Source organism: Nesoenas mayeri (genome assembly GCF_963082525.1).
Source record: "Nesoenas mayeri genome assembly, chromosome: 13".
In the NCBI taxonomy this organism is placed as follows: Eukaryota; Metazoa; Chordata; class Aves; order Columbiformes; family Columbidae; genus Nesoenas; species Nesoenas mayeri.
The window spans coordinates 10896915-10922084 of NC_137550.1; the positions used below are offsets into that span (position 1 = coordinate 10896915).

Consider the following 25170-nt stretch of genomic DNA (forward strand, 5'->3'; position numbering starts at 1 on the left):
ATTTCTTCAGTTCGATATTCCACAATAGCTTCAAATTATGGAGGTTGAATTCTAAGTTTCCAGGTTTTACACTTACTTAACGGTGGTAGATAAGTAGCAGCACTGTTCTAACAAGATTACTTTTGAAATTCTGATTTGTTTAAGTGTAAGATGCGTAGGCATTTTCTGAATTCTGTCAAGCTGCTGTCTTTGACCACAGGTATGAGAAATACTTTTAATATTTGTTGTAGGTCAGATAAGGAGATGTACATGTACTTACTGTAAAACAAGAGTGAGTAATTTTATTGCTTGGACTGCAACATCATATTCTTTGTCAAGAGTCATAGACACAATTCTATCCTAAGAACACAAAACAAAGTATTTTAAAGAGGAAAGAAGTATAATACAACCTTTAAAAAGTTCACATGTACTTAAAAATATGAAGTTACACTAACCTTGAACCGACTGGTGAAGAGTTCCAATTTGGAATTAAGTTCTTTATTGTAGTAAAGCCCTTGCAAAGCAGTTAGGCATTTGAGTCTTACTTCCCCTTGCTAAAATAAAATTAAGAACTGGATTAAAAGTCAAGTATAGGATACAAATGTGATCTTCAAATCAAGCAAGACATGCTTCTTCTGTCACTTGGGTTATTTCAAAGACAAAAATTAAATGTTGCCAAGATACCCTATACAAACTACTTGTTTATAACAAGCCAATGGGGTGGGATGGGGGGTGTGCAGAAACCAACACAAAAACCCCCAACATCACACTGCAGTTTGTATCAGTAAGTCAAATAACCTTGTTTCATTCTTTAAAGATGTACTTTAAATGCACAGGATATTTCCAAGTAGAATCCTATGTGCTTCCTTTCAACATCTGTACCATTAATGACCATCTCTTGTTAGATGGGAATTACCAAGTACAAGATCTGCTTTAGCAGGAACGGGTTTCAAGGTACAGATGGAGAAATACTTTTCAAAGTCCAGGACAACTGACTTTACGCAGTTTCTTATCATCCCACTGCCAGAGGTTCCTGGTTTTTGATATCAGACCCATGAACAGCATGGCATGAGCGAGCATCCTGCATTTCTTCCACTCCAAATGCAAGAACTGAGACAATGTGCTGACTCAGCAGCAAATCAAGGAGTATTTGTAAACTCCAAGCAGGGAAGAATCTCTAGCTGGTAGGTGGCAAGAGCCTGAGGCACACATCAGCACAAAAGGGGACTTTCCCCATGTTCCTTACAGCTAGCTGAGAATGCCAAGAAGTTTCTTAAGCTGGAAAAACAGAGAAACTGTTAGGCTGTATGACTGGATTATTCCGTGTGAAATGCACTAATTTTAAATAGTTAAGCATTATAAAGTAGAAGTTTGTATCAGCAATAAATGAATAGAAAAAGTCATTTCCTTACAAATAACAGTACCTTAAAAATCTATATATACACTCTAAAACCATCCAAAAGATTCCAGCCTGTTTTATATATATGTCAAAATGCCAGTGCTTCTGAGTGATATGAAAAGCAGGGACTGATTAAAACAATCAAGTGATCAGAACTCAGTCTGGCAAGATCAACAACGGAAATCATGGAGTTGAGCTTCAGGACTCTGCTCCTTTTCCTCCGTGCAGCTTACCTTATCGTGCATAGTCCACCCGACATATTTTAAGTAGCTGTCATTGAGAAAGGCATCACTATACATCTTCATCCATATGCCGATCTCTTCGATACAGATAGCTCTTATTTCAGCAATTGCATCTCTGTGGAGTAAAGTGGGGTAACAGGATCAAACAGATTAATAATTAGAAGTAACTCATCACTAGCTTCCCAAATAAATTAATGCAGCTACAAATTACTTACTAAGAGAAACTTACCGGTATCTATGCACAAAAACACCTTTAAATATTGCATTCATCATGTTTTCTATTTCATCCTGATTTTCCTGAAGCTGCAAGAATGAACAGAGTACATCAACAGTGAGCAGCACTTCTGCAGTCAGACCAGACTCTGTTGATGCTGGATAAATTAAATTCAGTCAACATTTTTTAAGTGTGGCCATTAAATCCTGAAACATTCAGAAATCTGTTTCACAGTACGACATGCTACTATTTAAGGAATTATATCTACAACAGCATATACATTTTAATAATCCTGACCACCTGAAAACTGTTCTTGAACAGTAACAAAAACATACTGGGTTTCTTCAAGGTCCTTCTTAAGTTAGCTATAAGAAAACTTGATTTAATTTTCTAGTAGCATTTTAAGCCTAATGTCAAGCCCAATTTTTTTAGGAATTGTGGAAGAAAGGAAAAACTATGCAGAAGTACAGTAAGAAGATAAAGACTAAGCATCAGAAGAAAAGGACTAACAAAGCAAAATATGTAACATGTTCTAGCCCTAAATCTATACCTGCCCACAGCAGCCTCTGAAAGGGGGTGTGTGTGTGTGGAATAAAAATCAAAAATATTAAAACAAAAGACATGCAAAAAGAATCAATGAATAAAGGTAAGCTTAGTACTGGATAAGGCTGAGTTATAAATGAACTAAAACCTGAAATCAAACAAACAATGGAATGTTACTTCAAAGCTTGATTTCATTTGGTACAAGAAAAATAAAAAATTGAAACAAAAACTAGAAAGGCTGGTAAGAAATCCTAAAAGCAAATAAACATAAGAGCAATTGAGACTGTAAAAGTCTCCATCACCACCTCACTGCCTTTTCTGTGTCTCTAGGTATCACTCATCCTAGGGCTGGTCCTGCACATGCATCCAGCACAACTCCATTTAATAGGTGTTTAAGGGATCAGTCTCAAACTGCAAGAGCTTTGTGGGACGAACACAGAGTCGTTAGTTTATCTCAGTGGTCAAGAAAGTAAAAACGTTTCACATAACAGCACAAGAGTTGAAGATGTTTCCTTTGACCACCAGAAGGTTATTACTAACACCTAAACCAAACCGAAACAACAAAAAAACCCCACTCTAGCTCTCCCAAAAATGAAACGTTGAACCTGAGTGAATTAGGGCTTTCAACGAGACAGCACCGTCAGCAATGAATCAGCAAGCCCCTTTTACACAAAAGAAAACGGAAGGAGATTGCATTTTCAACTTTGATAGTGTTTTCTGTAGGAGAAAAAAAAAAACCCCTCAAAAGTATTGAAAATATTGACATCATAAAAGCAGTATTTTTCCCCAAGATCATGGGGTTCTTCTTTAGAAGCCAAAACCAGTTGATATATGGTAATTTTTGTTGCATATTTAAGCTTAGTTTAGGAAACTCGTCAAGAAATACAACAAAATTTCCTATGACTGATTGCAGTGTCTCTTGTTAACTTCACTAAGATGGCACTATCTGGAAATTTTTTAGAAGTCTTCATTTATCTCTTTTTACACAAAACCGCACTATAAGAACCACCTTTCAAAGTAATTAAGTTTTTCAAACATTAAACATTAACAACTTAAAGAATGAAACAGAGGGACTAATAACTAACTTTTAAAACAAACGAACCACCACCAAACCAAAACATTACAGAACAGGATTAATTATTAATTGCTGTTAATCAGCACTCATCCTATGCACGCCAGCTACAGATAGCTGCACTGACCTCCTTTCTTTTCTGTAGTAAGAGTTCCAGCCTATCATTAGCTCGTTTCCCAATTATTTTATTTCGTTCTGCTTCATACTGTCGTTGTGTATTGTCCATGTTAATACTAAGGTTTAGCGCCACATTCACTAAAGCCGTCATCAACTTCATGGCTGCAAAGACGTGAAAAGAATAAGGATTATTTAAAAGGTTACTTGAACTAAGAAAAATGATAAACAAAAATCTTGACATCTTCCCTTAACCCTTTCTGTATTTACAAAAATATATTCAGTGTAAATTTACATAAAATTTAGCAATGTTTTACTAAGCACCGCAGCATTACTTGTCAACACAACAGACGGAACACTGACATGTTCTTTTCCTTCTGTCAGTTTTTTAATACTACCAGCATTATTGTTGAATTGAGACATTGGATACGCTTCTGTCCAAAAATGGTGGAATGGAAGATTCAGAAACCCAGCCCAGGAAATATTAAAAACGACTGCATCATTACAATCAGTTAGGCTGATATTACAAAATCATTCAACCTCAAACATACAAGTTTCTTTCTTCAAAAGGAAATGTCTTGCACGACCAATGCCACCATATCACACCATTCTTTCCCCCTCTATTTAGTCTTAATAAGGGGAAGACTTTTTTTTTTTTTTAATATTCCTTTATTTGCAGAAGCAGAGAAAAGACTAACTGTTCGGAAGCCAGAGAACTAACCAAAACGTAAAATATACTTGGGTGGGATTTTTGGTGTGCTTTTATTTCTGAATGGACCCCGTTAAAAGGGGTGCAGACGAACACGCCCATTGCACAAAGCGGTCGACAGCATACTTGCCTTTCTGATGCACTTTGGTAACAACAAGGCCTGAACGGGCTTGTCTTGGCAGAGCACACACACAACACTACGCTAGCAGTGCGCGCTGAATAAAGTCGATGAGTTAGGCATAAAAACATGCAGATACATCAAAATATCCTCACACACTCTGATCTCCAAGGATATCCAAATGAACAAGTCTGAGCTAATCATAGAAGCCAAAATTACTGCCAATAACAGTAAATATGGACACAAGGATTTTGTTGGCTGTCTCAATCCCATCTAGAACACGATCTTCAAGAATACAAACTAATCTCATATGAAATGCACAAGTAATTACAGAAAATCAACAGAATTTACTACTGATGTGAACAAATGCAAATAGACTATTAATAAAAATCATTCTGTGTGACAGAAATTAACATGCAACAGGGCAACTTCTATGCAGATACAACTGAAATTTTTAAAAGTAGTAAAAGCTTGGTTTTTTTAAAGAACTAAAACCTGTATTAGCCATATGGTACAACAGTCAAATTGATGACAGAGGAAGATCACTACATTCTCCTGCAATAAAGCAGTTTGTTCGTGTCTCCATGACACACACCTGGGCCAGCGGGAGCCTGGCAGCAGCGGCCTGATGTGCAGTGTGCCCACAGACATGCCAAGGCCCAGCCATGAAACACAATAGCTGCCTGGCCACAACTGAAGGGAGCTGCAAAGCGGCTAGTGAAGCTAACAACAACCACCTCCAGCCCGGCAAAAACTCCACGTGTATTGTCAAAATTCACCTTGCTCAGACTGAAATTGCTACAACAAAGTGGAGCGCTGCGCAATGCCAGCCGAGGCCCTTCTTTGGACATCAACACAGCTTTAGCACCTCCTTATCCAAGAAGCTTTTACCTTTTGTGCATATAATGACAAATTTATTTTAAACGCTCCATACTCATAAGGGATTTCTTCATAATTTAACAAATTAAAAAAAAAAAAATCATGTAAAAAACACAATTACTTAAAATCACACAGAAATTCAGCAACTGTATCACTGATGAGGAATTCTTTAAAATTATTTCTAATGCAATGAATGGAAATGCTGCTTTCAACTACATTGTGCCACGGCTTCAATATACACCATCACTTTTGCATTCAATCTGAAATATGACTCCTGTTTGACTTATTGCAGAGTATAAATAGGTTGAACTGCATTTGAGGATAAAAAATACCTACACCTTTATTATGACCAAAGACAAACTAATAGAATCAACTGAAAAGTTTCCTTCTATTTACTTTTTTACTAGACTTAATTAAGTACTAGAGAGCTGGCAAAGAATGCTTTAAAGTAATGCTGTGTTCTTCAGTAATGAAAAAACAATGAAGGCACGAAAGCTGTACCAAAGTTGCATTAGATGAAAACAATGAAACACAAGTTGAATGTCAAATATCAAAGAGTTCAAGCAGAACCATTCTTTCCTGTGCAACACGAAACAAACTGGAAGCAATTCACAGACAAATATAACTCACTGACCTGCCAGTGTGCTAGTGTGCCGAAATGCTCTGACTTGGGAGTCTGACAGCCCCGTCAGCAGTGAAATGACAGTGTCCATCATATATTCATCATATATGATGCTATATTGACACTGTCGGACGAGTACTCCAATGAACTCACAAAAACTGGATTTGAACTTCTTCCACTGGGGACCAGCCATGGTTAGCGGATAATCTCCACTATCCTATTAAAAAACAAGGAGGGAAACACAAAACAAAAATGTCTTAAAAGTCACATTATTAAATAAAGATTAAAAAGAGATGGGTACAACTTTAAAGCAAAAAATCTCCAATGCCATAAAAACAATACATCAGAACCTGATTCCACAAGTATGAATATGCTTTACAGCTTGGGCTTGTTATATGCAGAGATAACATTCTGGAAGTCCTACCACATAAACCACACATAACCAGATATACTGAAATAACTACTAATTTATTCCTTCTGTCCTATTTTACCCTCTTTCGCTCCCCCCCAAAAAAGAAGTTTACAGGGACACGTTATATATATAAAAGTGAAAATTCCTGAAGTCATAAAATGACCTACTGTAACACTTGGAATATAACAAACATGTGATCCTCTCCTGATTTGGGATCCTTTAAAAACAATGGTAATATGACAGGGGAAGAAAAAAAAAATGCAATCATTTGTGATTGCAAGCTTCTGTGATCAGCTTCTTGGAGAGGCTAAACAACATTACAGGTGGAAAATGAAGAAAGCAGCCACGGAAAACTATTAGAAATCTAAGAGGTGTTCGTTAGAGTTCTGTTACAAGTGAGCATAAGGCAGTGATAAAAACAAACTGGACAAACAGACTCAGCTGAAACTTTACAAATTTCATTCAACATTACCTTATACAAATCAGAAAACTATTTATGAACTGAGATAGTACTAATGAATACTAAGATCCTTTTAAACAAAATCGTATTATATTTTCCCCTCTGTTAAAATTACCAGTGTTCTTTGGATTTTAATTGGTGAGGGCGGGGGGAACTATTTGTGTGTTGGACAAATGTTGGGGGCAGGTTTTAAAGCTATCTTTACATTCTGTGGGACACAGGGCAGAAGGAATCCCAGCCAGGAACAAACCCATGAGGAAGAAGAAAGAAAACAACAACAAAAAACCAATGACCAACCCCCCCCAAACCAACCAACCAACCAGAACCCCACCACAACCCACAGCCCATCTCACTCACGCAAACACTCAGTGGAACAGAAATTCAATGACAATTTCAAAGAGATAAAGTTATAATTCCCATGAAAGGCAAAGCATTAAAGTCCCCAAGTGAAAAATAATCAAATTCACATCCCCATGATTCATACGTTAATGAATGCATAGAAATAAATTTAGCAACCATTCTACAAGTTACTTCAAGATTTCAAGGCCTTGCACAGGCAGCAGGACCAGGGAGGTATCCCACCCAGCCCCACTGCAGCAGGAGTTCCCACTACTCAAAAACTGACCATGGATATTGATTTCTCAAACCATTAATAAAACAACTTATATACATGGAGACCTCTACTTCCTAGTATTACAATTCAGTGGCATATGGGAGTTCAAGAGTTTCATTCCTGTCAATTTTACAGATGACTTTAGCCTTGGCAGAAACCTGTAGCAATGTGATCCAGTAAGAGTAGGGCAGGTAAAATAAAAAAATTAATATCCATACATTATCAGCACTTCATAAAATTACCTCATCAAATTCTTCAGTCATTTTTCGGATTATTTCAGAATTCTGCATATGTCGGAACATCTCTGCTGTAACAACTCCTACAATTTAGATATTAGATTATTAGCACTTTAAATATGAAAGAAGTGGCAGATGTAAAAATTATCAATTTTTACGATGTAAAAATTATCAATTTTCAGCTAATGTACAGATTATACAACTATTTTTTTAAGAAGTTATAAATTATTTTAGCATTCATGTATAACAAGTGCTTGGCACTAACTGTTCTTCTTTTCTACATACATATATGGGTTTATTATTATTCTTTTACAGTATGTTTGTGTATGTACACACACATCTAGAATTTACTCATTCACTCATATTCCAAAGTCAAACACACTTGTGCCAGACCTGTTCATCAGAGGCTACACTAATCCCAAGTGACCTGTCACAACTCAAGATTCTAAACGGTGTAAGACAATGCTGAACCGTTCTAGTGCTACTTATTGTCTTCTGCACTCTAATAAACACAGTGATTTCACACCATTTCTATCCATCTTGGCCTCCAATTGTTAGAGTGCAAAGTGCGATCTAAAAACTAAACAGATCTCCTAAAATTCATGACAGAGATCATCTAAGAAAGCATTAAATTATTCTGTAGTTTTATCTGCTAACAACAATCAAAAGGTCACTGCTCTTGAAAGCATGGATAACCTGAGGAAAGCTGCCAGCTATCTGGACATTCATGCATGTTAAAAGTTTATCGGAACAGAAAAATGCTCAAGCAGAAGCAGTTATATCCATTCCTACTCTAGCAAGCATAATGACACTGCAGGGTAAGCCACCTTTTCCTCTTCAAAATGGGGTGACAGGGGAAAGAATGGAGGATGAGGACATAAAAAAAGAAAATATGGAAGAAAATAAAATATGGAAGTATAATTTTACTGTCTGTAATATCTTTTAAAGCAAGTATCTCTACAAAGGCTAAGAAACAGTCTTCAAACACTCAATGATATGAAGGAGATAAATGCAAACTAGAATTCCAAGACTGAACAACCTGAACTATCATTGTTCGAAGAGAGAGATGTTTTTCTGAAATAATAGCAGCAGCACAGGAAGACGGAGTGTTAGGTACCAGTTCTGCGTTCTCTTTGGTGTGAATACAAAAGGCTTAATATACATTTCTAAATACAGTATAATATTTCTAAAGCTCCTGCTCCCACCTTCAAAAATACTAGGTTAACTACAAGAACCTAATAACGTAGACTAGCCAAAGGCATGGAACATTCCTACAGTATGTGCAGTATAACAGCAAAGAATGAGAATAATATGCTATAATGTTACTTTAACGGATGAGTAAACATTTCAGTATCTTACCTTTGCAGCCTGAACACTGAATAAAGAAGTTAATGAGATCAAGAAGTGCTATATCTCTGTCATGTTTGTATGACTCTATCCAGTCATCCACTACAGACTGAAAAGAAAGAAAGAAAGGCCGTTCTTATTTTTCAGCAATTGAAGGCAGTCAGTGTTATTTAGCTGCTTAGCAGCAAGTGATAGTTTCTTCCATAAATAACTTGAACTCTGTCATTTTTTTATTAATACAGAACAAAATGTCTGAATGATCCTTTACTGTCATAACATCAGTTTTCAAGAAAAAAACTCATTCTATAAACATATACATGTACAAAACTGACACCTAAACACAGCACACAGGAATACCAGAGAGTCCTACAGCCATTTTTTTTCTTAAAAGAATGCAAAAATAATTGCTATCTTTTACAGAGCCTGGTTTTCTTCCCCTCAAACAAGAAACCCCAAACTAGTGATGTTTTTCTCAAGACAGCACTTAGGGCTTCAGTTCCACCAGCTACAAATCCCTTCAGCAATACTGCCCCTTTGACGGACTGTGCTCCGTGCACGGCAGTGTGACGGGATGAACAGCACTACCCTACCCTGGATGAACCAAACCAAACAGGAACAACAGCATTTTCCCAAAAAACTTGAAAGAGAAGCAAATTAACACAAAACCTGTGACAATGGTGCAAGAACAGGATAATGCTAGGAATGGGACTAATATTTCAAATAGGCAGCCTGTTTCAAGCATTTATTTATGTTAAAGAACCTCCAGTAAAACAGCAGTTTCTCAAAACATTTTGTCTCAGTGGATGAATCACCTGTTTTTGCCAGACAACAGACACCAACTCAGAAGAAAGTTATTATCAAACTCTTTTCAGGCAAGCAAGCACTGAGGGCCACTGAGAAAAATTTCTGCACTGCATGCTTAAGTGGACTTGACTTTCAAAATGCTTTAAGGATTTTTTTTCTTTCACTATTACCCAGATATCAACTCCCTAATTCAACAGAGTGATCGTGCCTGGCAAAGGTCCATTTTGCTCTTGGAAAACCAAAGATTTTAACTATGTATCATATTAACAGTTATAATGTCACAAAGATACATTGCTGACAGTTGGCTAAAAACGCAGCACACAAAGCAACAGTTAGAAAAGTATAGTTTTTCCACCCACTTTGAAATACAACAGTACAAAACAAATGACGGAAGTATCAAAATTTCTCTGTGCAAATACTTTAAATCAGCCTGTTCTTTTAAAAAAAAAAAAAAGCCTGAACTAAATTTCTGCCACACATTTCAGGCTCCAACGTTCCCGGCACTAATGCAGGAGCCAGCAAGTCTTGAGATGACTGCGCACAGCCGCAGCCTCCTGCGCGCCTGTGGCAGCAGCTGGACATAGCAGCAGCTGGACACCCCACATTTCCAGTCCCAAAGACGGTGTTTCTGAGAGGCTGCTGAGAGTCACCCGGAGCCAGCGGGACGCTGCACAGCGGACAGGCTCGCACTTTAACTCTCTCTCCACTGCAAGATTCACAGAGCCAAACAAATGCTTTACTGATTTCACTGAACTTTTTAAGTGCTGAATTTCTTAACAGACTGACTTCAGTCCTATTAATAAATGCAGTGGAGACGCTGCCTAACACACAGACTTCTAAAATTTCCTGACCCAAATTACACCCAATTACAGCGTTGCAATGCAGCCAAGCCAACTTAAGGGCTACTCTTTAAATTTCCCCTAAGTTGTAGCTAGTGATTTTACTTTCGGTGAGAGAAGCAGTTATTTCTTTTCAGATAATGTAAGCTCTGGGAGCATCTACAAACTACAGATTCCTTGTTAAGTTCTATGACAACTATAGGCATAAACCACATTTGTATTTAGTTACAGCCACACAGAAAGGACTTTAAAGTCTGTAATCTAAAATAATCTTTCTCCATGCAGGATACTGAAAATTCACTCCAAATCAGAGTTTGAATTACTTCATTATACGTGTGATTATTCATGCCTGACATTAAGAAATGAAAAATCAGTTTGTACAAATGCAAACCTTAACAATGCAAAAACACTTAAAAAAAATTTCTGGAACTAAAAACTACAAATTGAAAAAAAAATAACTTTATGCTTCATTTCATTAAATCAGGAAAATAATATTAAATTGTATATTCATCTAAGTCACAGAGATATCCCCAAGTCTTACCTGCATGGCACTCTTGCCCATTTTAACTACCTCAAACAGCATCATGTTTTCCACACCATTCTGTTGGTGATGTCCATTCATCCGATTTGGACCACCAGGTTTCCCTCCTCCGTTTCCACTTTTCCCCTTCTCTGCTGGTCCTTTTTTTCCTTTTTTACAGGTCTGCAATCACATACACACACAAGATATTTTAACTGGGTATTACGTGGTAATCAAAAAAAAATATTCATACCATGACAACTATATACAATGCTTCTGTTTGCAGGAAACAGATTAAGCTGAACATACTTTGCCTTTGCCTTGTTTTTGGTTTTTTCCTTCAATATCCTCAAAGTCTGTATCAGAAGAGAAGTGTGTTTCAGACTCCCTGCAAGGATAAGAAGTACAAACCATTTATACATTTCATCAGCAACATTCTTAGATATAACACTTGAAGTCACATTATGCTCTCCATCCAGTAAGTCAGTTCTAACAATGAAACTGCTTCTTTCTTTTGTTTAAGTCTATTGTGGAGGAACAGACAGAGCATATCCTCACACACCTACCCTGCCTCCTCCTAACAACTCACCTGCAATGACAGACATACACCAAGGCTAAGAGATGTGAAGGTGGACAGAAAGTAGCAAGAAGTTGGGAATCTTGGTTTTGGCACATGACAAACATTACACCATCTCAAAAAGCAAAGAGCACTAGAGATATCTGCCAGGGAAAAAAACTATCATCAAAAAGAGAAACCACCACCTTCCCTCATAATCAAAGTGTCTCAGCAGATCTCTTCATGCTGTTAGAAACTAAATAAGCAGTTAAGAGGTACAGTGTTGAAAGGTACAGGAAAAAAGTTTAGCTGAAACTTCTCTGTCAAAAAGATAGCCAGTAGTTCTGTTAAGCTTGTAAGGTGAAGAGATGTTAAACAATAAATTAATTTCCTCATTTGTTTGATTTTCTACATCATTAAAATACGCTGCATCGATATACAAATCCTTAATTGCCAATGGGAGAGGGGGGAGATGGTCTGTGAAATCACCTGAATTATTAATAGAGAATGCTTAGCTTATATATTCTCTAGTTCTATATTTCCTATAGAATACAACTTAAATGATGCTACTAGATCTTGTTTTAACATAGACATGCAGCACGATGGATTCCAGCTGCTAGCACAAATTTGTTACACACCTCCTGATGCAATTTACCAAAGCAACCATAAAGAATGGCCAGGGGCACGGCAGACCTACTTCTATAGATTTATTAATAACATTCTAAAACAATCAAGAAATGTAAGGTCCCTCATTACTCCAAGTGCCTGAAAGGTGTTTTCTGCCTTTTAACATGTATTTTGCTATTTCTGGTTTTGTTGACTATATTTTCTGATATGGACTGGTGAAGTCTCCAGCTGCAGGGGCAGGAAGGGCATGTAGAGAGAAAGAAAGAGAGAGATGACAAATACTGCTTCAAAACTTGCCAGCTGTTCCTATTTTCACAGGAAAGAACATTAAAAGGAAAAAAAAAACCACCACCACACAATCACCCTCATTGATACAAAACTGCATCTTTGTATCTTTTTAGACTTCATACTAATTTCATCCATTTCAACAGTCCACTGAAACGTCTTCAGGCCAGTTTCTCAACAATTAAAAGGTGAGGAATTGGATTCTTTTGGTCTGCTTTGAATAATCGCATACCTGTCCAAAATGTAATCTATGCCTCATTTTAAATCTTGGAAAATCAAATGTCTGCCTCTTTAAAATTGCAGGAAGACTAGCGAGCAGTCAAATTATGTCAAAAACACTGAGGAACGGATGCCTGAGTGAAGATTAGACTTTGGCTTTAACTACAGCATTTGGCATCAGATATTTTAAATATTAGATGATCTGCCCCAGTTAGTAAGGGCAAATACCTCAACTACTTCCTCTGTCTCTATAAAGAGGCTTTAATGACCTCAACTTTTTTTGGTATTCCTAATCAAAGAGTTTCTGATTCAAACAGTTTTGAAAGACAAAATCCTGAGAAGTACATCACGTAAATAACGAAAGTGTCTGTCACAATGGCTTCCTACTAGCGAAGTTTAAAAATGGATTTAAAAAAATTAAGCACCTCTATAATACTTACATTAACTAGTGCTGAATACTTAAGAAACAATTCAGACAACGCTTTATCAACTTCTCAACCGGAAAAAACCTTCATATTGTTTCCAAGAAAAAACCAATCATATTTATTAACACTAACAACAGACAGGATATTCAAAAATGAAATTACAAATTCTTAATTAAAACACTTACTGAAGGAGAGCAAAATCAGTTGGTATTTCTGGAGCTGCTATCATTTCTTTATCATCTTCTGGAACACCACTGTATTAGAAATATATTCAAAAACTAGTCTGTAGTACAAGCTTACTTTTCTTTCTTCCTTTGTAGTGGACAACTTCTATAATAAAACAAACAAACAAACAAACACAGTGAAAATTTTTCCACGTATGAAGGGGTAAAAAGTTGGAAACACCGAAAATTTAGATCACACCCCCCTCTGTTCCCAACCAAGCTTTTTCCTGTTTAAAGATTTCATATTTTTGACTCCTCCCACGATCTTACTACAAAGTAACTCCATGATCTTAAAAGCATCACAGCAAAATAAAATACCAAAGCATTTGGGAAAAAACAAATCTGAATGGGATGAACAAACTGGAATTGGTTTCCATTAACACCTTACAAGCAATAGCTTTTATTTCAAAATCTATACTAAAATTGGAACTGTAACACCATGCACCGCAGAGCTCAGACCAAGCAACACCAGGATATTTCTGGTTAACCAAACCAAAAGCAGATTTGATATTACATTTAAAGCACAGCATGTGTTCAATCCAGGACATTATGTATACCAACTTTATAGCTCTGAGTTGTAAACTTCCATGGCATTTTCCACAAAGATAAGCTCTTGTAACTAATTCTTATAACCTACCCAGCTGTTTAACAACTCGGTTTCTTCCAGGCTTACAACAGTTTTAACATGTAAAGCATTTGACAAGACTCTAAGACTATCAAGGAAGAGAATACTATCCACGTTACGAAGAAAAACATCAGAAACAGCACAGCTTTCTATCAAGAAAACATAAGATCGTGAAATACTTGCTTTTCAACTTAATTATAATGTTGCCACCTATTTGTAGTTTTTTACATTTATCTAATTTTCCTATGTTTAAGGGGGAAAAAAACCAAACCCAAACATTACTGGATACTTCAAATGTGAGATTTAAACAGGCAGGCTAAAGTTTTCTATGTCAATTGTCCACCCCAGGTTAACTTTTATTCAGGTAGATTAAGAAAACATGATGTTTGGTTACTTTAAAGATACAGTAGGAGGAAAAAGCTTCAGAGTCAAAGTCTGCTGACTCTCCAACTTGCTGGAGTGATGAGGTATTTGAGGGAAAGATTTAATTTTGGCATGCTGAGCACATGTTGCTTAAAGTCTGGTAGCGATGCTTCAGAGACCACATTACAACTGAGCACGTAGATCCAGGCCATGCCATTTCTTCCTGCAAGTGCTTTTTCTCAATGCTAGGGGCCACTGTAGCTTCTAGAATTTCCAGAGTTGAGAAAAACCATAAACTCTGAACTTACTACATTTTCTTCACATTTCGCACAATCACATAAAAGCAGAGAACAAGAGCGGAAAAAAATAGTGGCCAAAAGAGGAGGTTCAAGGTAGGCTGGTGAATCTCAAGATAGTTGGCAACTACCAATGTTCTATCCAGAACACAGTAGAAGCTAAAAAGCTTCAAAAACATCACTACTGCAGAACAGCAACCTTTGTCACCCCGCTTGTGCTCCTCTAAAGCCACACAAGGGGAGCGCTTCACCCTCTCCCTGGCAAGCACTCGCCCACAGGCAGGGCACCGTTCCCTCCCCAGCCATTTATCTTTGTAGGCTCTGCCGTTCAGCATCTCCTGATCCAATTCCCCAATAAAATGGGTAAAACACACCTCAAGATTTTTTTTCCCCTAGATTATCAAGTTAAACGGGTTCAGCAGCAGGTATCCAGAGCCAATGCATGGGAAACACAGGAGCACATGGCCACGAGCAGGGGAGGGAAGAGTAAAACTCCCTTCTTCGGTGGCAAGAAGTTATGATTCCATCCAGGTTGGCTGTAAAACTACATGCTCAGTTGCAGGGGGAGAGGGACAGCAGAAAAAAACCCGCCCCTTTTTTGGACACATTAGCAGTTCAGCCCCAGTGCAAAGCAATGATGCAAATTTCAAAAAACACACTGCTCAGTTTCAAGTTCAACCTGTCTATCGACATGCTATTTGAGTTCTCTTAGTTTACATCTTTCAATGTCGAGAAGCAACAGAAGTACTAAAGTGACAATCAAGAACCTTACCTGCAAATTTTGCATGATGGCTCATTAATACTATCTATTTGCAATACTAAAAGTACCTATTCCATCAACTTTGAAAGTACTGACCAAAGTTTAACCACTTGTTCACAGAATTAACACACTTTAAACCCCCTTTATGAAAAGCAAAACTATTGTCCTATCAAATTTTACAGGAATACTCAGTAAAGTTTCTTAAAATCACAGAAATATTTTAAAGAAAAAGAAAATAGTAATGAAAACATGAAAAAGAATGGGTATTAAAGTATGCATTCCTGACATCAAACAGTCAAATCACTTGGCAAATCTAGCTGGTTGCAGTTTATACCAACTTGAACTTCTTGTAAGGACCGCTCATTGTAGTGCAAACAACAAAACATGAAAGAAAACAGCAGTGTTTGGACAGGATCAGCTCATAACATGGGAAAGAAATACCAAGATCTTGCTACGTGCTGAAGCATTGAGCTGCTCAGATTTACATTCCAAGAACTGTTTTTCTTGAAGGAAGAGAAACTTGGCTCTCATGAGTGCAACGATATACTGGCATTATGGAAAACGGCAGCTACAGATGAATGTCTTGCACGAATATATGAGGTAAGACTGTAAAGGACCTCCAGCATCAGGCTCAGATTTCAGCAATGACCAAAAAACCCCTTGCATTTGTCCCAATAAAGGATAATTTTAAAAGATTTGCATGCATCCACAACACGACACAGACCTGTGATTCCCAACCTGCAGGGCCAGCCTAGCCCAGCACACCCTCCCTGGCCGTGCCAACAGAAGCCACCCAAGGAAGACACATTTGCTTTGTTCTTCTCAGTGATGTTTGCCCTCAATACCTTCCCAGCATCCAGAAATAACTCAGGGATTTTTTCAGCCAGAGGGCCTGTCCCAATGTTTTATAAATCCTTATCCATAGTTTTCCGTTAACATTTCCAACTACTTCTTGAACTCGGTATTCAGTCATGATGGTACTCCACACAGGAACTCCCACACCCTAACTCCATACTGCCCAGAGCCATGTTCTTTCCCTTCAATTTATCACTTTCCAATTTTATTTGATTTTTCTCTTGTTTCAGTACGGGAAAAGGCTGGCACTGGTCATTCACCATTATCCTTGATCTCAGTAAATGCCTTCTAGAAATTCAAGACTATTGCCAGCTGCGTCTTCCTTGTGCACGTACTTGATGACTCATTCAAAGCACCCGGTTTGGGAAGTCAATGAGAAAGGAAAACCGTCCATATAAGCATCCTGTCAGGCTTTTAAAATATACCAAGTTTATCACAGTGCAGTCTTAAAAGAAGCAGGCGAAATTCTTGCAGATGGCATTTCAAATGGTAAAAGTCTATGTTAACTGTTGTATGTGCTCTAATAAGCAGATTCTTTTAATAAGTTAAATCTAAACTGAAGTGTATCAGAAAAAGCAGCTCTTCAGTTGCTTCTTTGCATGTTCACAGAATTCCAACTTCAACTTTCCAAAGCAGATACTGAAATCTCTCAAGTCTGTGAAAACTTTCTGAAGTCACTCTACTTTGTGAAATCATAATTAAATTATTAACTATAAAAAGAAAATGTATCCTGCTGAAAGATCACAAGGTGGAGCTCTAGCCTAAAGCTAACTGAAGAAACTCCAAAAGACAGGTCATCCAGAGGTTGACCTAGTTATTTCTGTGCAATAAACTACAATAGATTGTGAAAACTGCAATAATATTGTAGCCCATTTCCTTTAGATTTATATTTAGATTAAAGACACCAGAAGATTCCTGGGTCTTTGCTGAAATAAATGCATATACATTTGATTCAATGACGGAAACGCATACAGCTGCTGCAGTATGACTAGTCTCAGTACTTAGTTGTCAAAAGCAAGCAGAAGAATTTCAAAATACAATTTAATAGCAGAAATATGTATCCCTTCATTGTACCTTTCTATTTAAAATTTTGCTAACATAACATTACTAAAAAGTCACTGAAACAACAGAAGTAGTCCAGGAATACTAATCATAATAACGTTGCCAAATCTAAATGTAAGAGGAGTTTCTATTTAAAACAATTTGACTGATAAAAGCAAGAGCTAAGCATGAAACACTGTAAAGAACTCAAAAGTGTCTTTGCTGAAAAACAGATTTACATTTTAAAAGGTTATTTTTCCCTAATATATGGTTAATTTAGGTATGGTTGTAATTAACTCAAATATACTGGCCACATGTTGAGATCTGGCAAAAGCTGACAAAATCCACCAGCACAATCCACACAACACCACATATGCGATCGGCAGCTGCTGAGCACTAGTGTTCTCTCAACTATTCCTATTAAACGCACAGACAGGCTAAATAGGAATCAATGTAATTTGGTGATCAGCCTTTGTTAGAAGAATATACACACACACAAAAAAATACAACAAATCACAAGATCTGTCCCAGAAGTTTGTGTTTCATGCACTTCTGCATGCACAGTAACTAAGTATTGCTTAACAAGCTCACAGCAAGGAGTTCCAGGCAGGCAGGGGTTGGTTTGGGGTGGGTTCCCTAGACGTGCACACTTTTGTTCTTGTTGCTTGGCATTTATTATCTGGAAATCTTATAAGGCACATCAGTAAAGTCGTTATTTTTCTAGGCAAGACAGAGACACAGAGTTTAAAAATGGCTATGTCGGCAGGACAAAGATTTTTGAAATGTGTGATGGCTGTTCACAGCTGTATTTATTTTTCCCTGTAATTCAGTTAATAATCTGTAAAAAAATGAAGAACCCCTCTTTCTTAATTCAGAAAATTAGAACTTCTAAAACTGTAATGCTAAAGTGTGTACCTAAAGTGCATCCCTGAATTATTTATCTATCCATGAATGAGAGATGCTGATGCTTCAGAACCGATTAATTATGCAGCACCAACAGTTAAAATGCTAGTCAGATAAATTTAAATAAGGGATCAGATGTATGTCCAATATTTTGTCCTAACTATTTTAGAAGAGAAAGCTGTTATTGACTATATTATGCCCCTCACTCCTTTTCTGGGAGACAAGAATATGTTTAAACTTTTGTTTTTTAAAATAAGGTTTGGTTGCTTGGCGTTTCTTCTCCAAATTACTGTTGCATTCAGCTTCATACATGGATTTTTAAGCGAGATTTTGAGCAACTGCATGACATTCCCTACAGGCCTGAGAAAGTGTGCTATTTCTACGTGTGTGATTTCTACTGATACTATACAACCTAATATTTCATCTGCCAACAAGCTCTAAAGCAATTCTGTAATTTGAGTAAAACACAGAAAACATACTTCAAGTAGCATTTTGTATTGTAACAACTGTGCTTTAATGTAATTTAGTTATAACCATATCAGCAGTTTTGATCAGATTATGATATCATAATCAAAACTAAACTGAACATTAATGCAATTACTACCTCTAGATGTGTGGTTATTTTTGTCCTGTTCGCTTAACAAATGAGTCTTGTAATTCCTTTACAAGAAGACCTGAACTAGACATCATCAATCTACACTCTTCCATGCTTACCAGAGACTTGGTCTGTACACACAATACCAGTTCATGGTGCCAAAGTCACCCAACAGTTAACACTGCAACAAAGAATCTAAATGACCTACTTCATACAGGTCTCATATTTTCAGTCTCTTTCTTCACAATTGATTTTATTCTAAACTTTCCACTCTTACACCTCCATCCACACCAGTTCTGTCCATACATCTCCATCTTTCAAAAAACAAAAATGCGATGTTACGGTGGCTGTTGATATTATGCTGTCACACTACCGTTTTTATTCCCTGGCCTGCTCTTCACTCTATTTTTATGATATTTGCTCTTTAGCTCATGCAAAATGTCTGCAGATTAAGTGGGAAAGAGCCATCTCACAAAATGCTTGTCTGAAGCAGTAATCTTCCTTCCTGCTCCCAAAACACACAGGAAAGCTTCTGCTCCCTTTTAGCACTCAAATGAACCAGGAGCAAGTAACTTATCAAAACATCACCATTTCCTCTCCCATGACTAGTTCTCCATTGGCTCAGCCAACTGAATCAGCTCCTCCTGCACCACACCAGTCAGCAGACACAGCTCAACCCTGCCCCTGCACCACAACGTGGTGACGAGCTTTGCCAACGCAGCGCATCACCAGCACGGGCACAGCACGGCTGCCACGCAGGACCAGCTGCATCCAAATGCCAAACTGGAGTCCTTGCATGGCTACTGTCAATACTGCAACACTCTGCTGCCCTGTGGCTCCAAGGTGGTGGCGAGGCCAGATCCCCAGCTGAACGCCCTGCATTTTCAATATACAGCAGACTGCACATATACCTACAGATCCACTGGGTTTTGACCAGCTTTGGGAGGAGAAGCCCAGTGAACAGCTGGCAGTGACCGCCAGAGCCTGAGACCAGTCAGGAAACAGCCAGGCACATGGAAAACACGGGTCCCCAGAGGTAACGCATACATTGCCGAACAGAAAGCAAAACTTGTTTTCATAGTTTAATGCTGTGAAAGAAAAAGCTTAAACAGGCTTTATTATGGGGGAAAAAAAAAAGGGGGGGGGGGGGGGGGTGTGTGTGAGAAAACAAAGAATATTTAAAAGGCATATGAAGTAAGGCTAAAACCTAAAGTGAAGTTTAGACTTTACAGTAAGCTGAGAGACTTGAGAAGTGAATAACATTCAAGGACCACCCTAATAACTTTACCAACCTCAACCACCAAATAGTTCCCCTCTCGTTAAAAGTGGTTTTTGGATCTCTACTGTTTTTATTAAATAAATATGTGGAACAACTATAGGGAAGGAAAAGAGCTTGCTACAGTGCTTCACAGTCATATGATCACTCTTCAACGCACCATTAATAACATCAATACCTTTCATGCAGTAGGTTAAATGCCATTTTGAAATATAAATATATTGTCATGGTTTGAATCATATGGGGTTTTTAATTGATATTTAGTAATTAACACTGTCCAGTCAAATGAGGGTTTAAATCAATTGATATAAGCATTACATTATCAGCTGTACAATAAACGCAACTATTACCCTTAAAGAAAAACACATATAATACTCTTTAATAATTGTGCGCAACAGTATTCCTGAGCTTTGCTAAAACACACTTGAAATTCCCATATATCTTTAAAAGGGTTTCATTTTCAATATCTTTTTTAGAAAGGTAAAGGTAAGACAACAAAAGAAGAAGTTAAATCTCGTTGTGTCTGTCACGTCTTTCTCTGCCAAAGAAGAAATGGCTTCCAGATGTTCAAGTCTGACTGCGTGGAAAATGAGGCTCTTAAGAATAAAAGCCAAGTCGGATGACAACCACAATTTGAGGGGAAAAAAAGCGCCACATATGCCTACTTAAATAGGCTAAAAGAGGAGCACTAGTTCATTTATGATACAAGGCAAGCAGGCAAACGTGCCTCCAAGTTGCCTGAAGTTCGAAATTAAACTACAGAATAGATCAATATTGCTGCTTTGCACGCTGACTGTTCAAACATAGAGTCCTTTGCACGTTCCCTCAACATTTCAGCTCCTGTAAAAGCTAGGGATGCAGAGGCACACACGCTGCCCACAGCAAGCAGGTAACCAGCTATACCAGGAAAGCCTAGAACAGAACTAGGATTGTTCAAACGTGCAGCCAAGAGTGATGAATTACTTCAGTACACATGGCACAAGGTATCCCATCTGGCGAGTTCTATTTCTTGTTCTTCCACCGATCAATGCAAGCCTGCAAGTTGCCTCACTTTATAGGAATCTCAGCCTCCTCTCCTACCATATAGATTTCCTCTTTGAAAAGTCCAGTTCACTAGGGCTTTGTGCCCCAAAACTTGTTTGGGCATTTTTAAGAACAACTGGATTTAATTATAAATTCTGAAGGGGGGGACTACACAGCACAAAGTACAATAGCATCAGCTGCTACTGTGAGATGCAGTCAATATTAGATGACTGAAGTAAGGGAAAGAAAAAATCAGACAAAACTACCAAAGAGTAAAAAGTAAAAATCTCTCAAGCACGTCTCCCAAAATCAGCTCCCATCAGCCCAGGTCACAACGCACTATGGACAGTCCTGTGCTGCACTCCCCTGCACTGTGGTCCCAAGCCTTCTAAGATACGAAGAAAAACAGAGAACCAGTTCAAGTCAGTGTTTCGTCAGCTGAGATCCACTAGAGTTTATTAGCTGAAGCTTCACACTACATAAAAATGGCTGAACCCCTCCCAGACAACAACTAAAGAGACTAAGTTCAGCACAGAAACAACCAGAAGAGTATAAGCACAAGTCAAACTGCTTCAGTCTTAACTGGATCTCTAAAATGAATTAGAAAAAAATAAGGGGGGGGCAGGGATGACAACAGGGTGTGTTAAGTGCTTCACACCCCATCCCATCCTGCTTTCTTCCTGCCACCAGCCCTGATTTGGGTTTGAGCTACAGAGAGGGCATCACTTCTGGGACTCCCATGGGAACGCAGCTGACTTGCACCCCGAGCAGCAGGTGCCCCGTCACCCTCTCACTTGGGTGACTATTGGCATTATCAGTCTCACAACAGCAGTTTAAAACTCTACTTACAGTGAAGATCCAAAAACTGCCAGTACCTTAGTGCTTGTGTAAACAATCAAGAGCAGCAGTTCATCTTTCCCTGGCTCAAATGAAAACCTATGCCATCAGAAAGGAAAAGGACTCTTTAAGAAGCAAGAAATACATGTTGTGCCACATCCAAACCAAGCAGTATGACAGCTAAAACTTAAGCCTTTCATAAGTGGATTATGGTTGTTTCAACAATCAATCTAAATAATCATCCTTACAAAATTATATTCAAGCAACTACTCATGTATGTAAAAGTTGGCTTCACCTCTAAAACAGAAGAGGTAAAGATAAAAGCCTTGTTATCTTTCATTAAAAAGTTATCCCTGCAATTCTGACAACTTCAGAATATCTGTGCTCCACACATCCTCAGTCATAACCTGAAGATTATTAATACCCAACATTTTGTTCCTGTTCTCCCTCATAACATTTGGGCTAAAATCCCAAGTGGTTTGTTCATGGATTTGCAGCAATGAATACTAATTTTATATGAAACAGCAGTTGCAACGTGCAGGGCTTTCCCCCACACAATTTAGGAAACATAATATATCCACAATGCAGAACGCTAATAATCCATTAATGAATTCATTAACAGGTGGGGAAAAAAAAAAAAAAAAAAAGAAAACCAAAACCGACATATTATCATCACCAAGTCTAAAAATAATCTGTTCTTTTTCCTTAATCATCCTAAAACAGAGCCCTCTTAAAATAATTTTGTTGGCGAGATGATTGGTGCTGAAGCCTCACGTATGGAGACCTAGAGTTAGCTATTGATATTCATTAAACATCCAGAGGAAACCAGCGTGACCACTTGTGTATGTCCTAAGAACACTGCAAAAATATTGGCGTTATTCAAATCTGTAAGTTCTTTCAGCTCTGTAACTGCTTACTTATGGCGGGTAACAAAGAGCTAGAACATACTATGTCTGTCATAAGAAAGCTAACGTGAAGAAAAAGAATGAAAACAGGTGTTCTTAAGAGACCAAACTCCTTTTACTAAGCTGACAAAGACTGAGAAACTCTTGATATGTATAAAATATTCTGAAGCACAGGTTAGTGAGTTTTGTCCTTCCAAAATCATCTTCCTTTGTAAGTCTCTTGATACTGTGCATTAGGGACTGTAGGGATATACGAGCATTCATTCCACACACATCTAATATATGAAGTGTACAGCTTGTTAAATCAACCAAAACTAAGGCTAGGTTTCTTCATTTAATCTAAAATGAAAAAAAGAATTCAAAAAGCTATACCTATACGTTTATTTATAAGCAATCACACACACAAAGCTAGTAACTCCCTCCCCCTTCAAAAGGTATTTACAGCCTACAACTAAATTTTGTTGGAAATTTACTGTTTGCATTATGCAAGTATCACAATTTGTAGTAAATATTTTACTCGAACAAGTTCAATACACAGAAAATATTTTTAAAACTACAACTATGACACTTATTAGCTCAGCTACCCAGTAGAAGCTGATAAGTAGTTACTTTCATCCTCTCTTTCCTGCTTTTTCTTTTTAAAAGAAGGAAAAAGAAAAAAACAAAGCAGTAGTGCTCTTAAACAGGCTCCTGTGCTACGATTCCTCCCCTGCCCCCACTGTGCGGGAGGAACGGGGTGCACCCCACAGCACCCGCCAGCTGCCTTCAGAGAGCCGCTCCATGCTCCTGGAACCGCACCAGGCTCCCAGAGCTCCAGCACCCCAAGCTGCCAGTTTTTCACTAATCCCCTCACCTCCAGCAATGAAACACACCTCATGCGCTAAAGGCTGGGGCTTTTTTCCTTACAGCTGAGACAAAAATGCAATCTTGGGCAGAAGAGGAGAATTCAAGCTATTGTTTTTAGCATATCTTAAGAACCTCCTTTTATTCACCATAGTTCACTAGCTTCTTTCATACAAGGCATACCAACAAACCACTTTGCTGAAAGTTCGTTGGTAAGTATATATAAAATGTAAAATAAAATTTCATTGCAATGTTGACTGTATTTACGCAGCTGTATTTTAATTCATACAGCAGTTTAATACTTGTGATTTTGTGTGGCAAATTCAGATATATTTACTGCTGGACAACCCTTTCCCAGGACTCTTAACAGGCTGCGACACAAGGCGGAAAAACTAGCTAGATCAAATATTATCATTCAATTGAGAAGGAAAAAAAACAGAAATAAAATTTTTTTTTAAATCAAGTTTTCACATTTCATATGCTTTGATTTATAGATGACAGCTCATCTTCACTGATAATTAAAGCTAATATTCCGAACTGCAAATCGGGAGGTCTAAAGAACTGGCAAACCCCATTTTGCTGACTGTCATTACACAGGTGGTAACCTCCATGACAGGGATGGAGAACTCAACTCCATGGCAGAAGTCACCAAAGGACAGCTATCCAAACCTACAGTTGTCCAACTACTGCATGGAAAAATGCTTCAGTAACTCACTAGAGTTGAAGCTTTTAGTTTATTATCTGAACTGAATCACCTTGTGGTTTTCAGTTGATGATCACATTTGACTTATCAGTTTGCAATTACCTCTAATTATTAAAACAAGAATTGCTAGATTTCAAGTGGTGTATCTGTCACCACATCTTCCCCAACAATTGCGGTTTCATAATTAACTGCATTCCTACTCGTAACACAGGTTTCTCATCCTGTTTTGTACCAAATACATAATCCCGCATCTCCCCACACTCATACTGGAAATGGGAACTCAGCAGTCGAGAACACAACACATTATTAAGTGTACAGGGTTTTTTCAGTCCTGCCTTAGTTTCTCTGACTTTTCGCAGTAAATAATAATCTCAACTATTTTTAAAAGTTGGACACGGGAGGGATTATTTAAAACAGGCACTATCTCTTTCAGACGCTTTGACCTTTCTGCTCCATTTTACACTGTACAAAGATGCAATGCTGAAAAGTCAATATACTTTATACCACATATTGAAATTTCTGAAATACAAAATTAAATCTAGTTGAATTCCCCATATTAAGTTATTCAGTTGTCCTAGCTGCTTATTCAAATGCAGTGTTTCTTTTACTTAGTTAGCCATCAATTACATAATTATTTATTATTCCCATATTGAACTCAGCAGACTCTGCTTACTTATGGCTAACAGG

The 25170-nt window shown here is 37.8% G+C and overlaps 1 protein-coding gene across 6 annotated transcripts in view; it reads right to left on the reverse strand.

Moving 5' to 3' along the window:
- Window positions 1-25170, reverse strand: part of STAG2 (STAG2 cohesin complex component) — a 75469-nt gene that overhangs the window by 25124 nt on the left and 25175 nt on the right. For all 6 annotated transcript variants that reach the window (XM_080352361.1, XM_080352356.1, XM_080352358.1 and 3 more), the window contains 11 exons: window positions 13420-13564; window positions 11432-11510; window positions 11144-11305; window positions 8972-9068; window positions 7619-7695; window positions 5904-6108; window positions 3577-3728; window positions 1850-1923; window positions 1612-1735; window positions 435-533; window positions 260-339 (listed from right to left, as the gene is read on the reverse strand). In XM_080352361.1, the coding sequence (XP_080208487.1) occupies window positions 260-339; window positions 435-533; window positions 1612-1735; window positions 1850-1923; window positions 3577-3728; window positions 5904-6108; window positions 7619-7695; window positions 8972-9068; window positions 11144-11305; window positions 11432-11510; window positions 13420-13463 (1193 nt within the window). In that variant the 5' untranslated portion in view covers window positions 13464-13564. The remainder of the gene's footprint in view (window positions 1-259; window positions 340-434; window positions 534-1611; window positions 1736-1849; window positions 1924-3576; window positions 3729-5903; window positions 6109-7618; window positions 7696-8971; window positions 9069-11143; window positions 11306-11431; window positions 11511-13419; window positions 13565-25170) is intronic.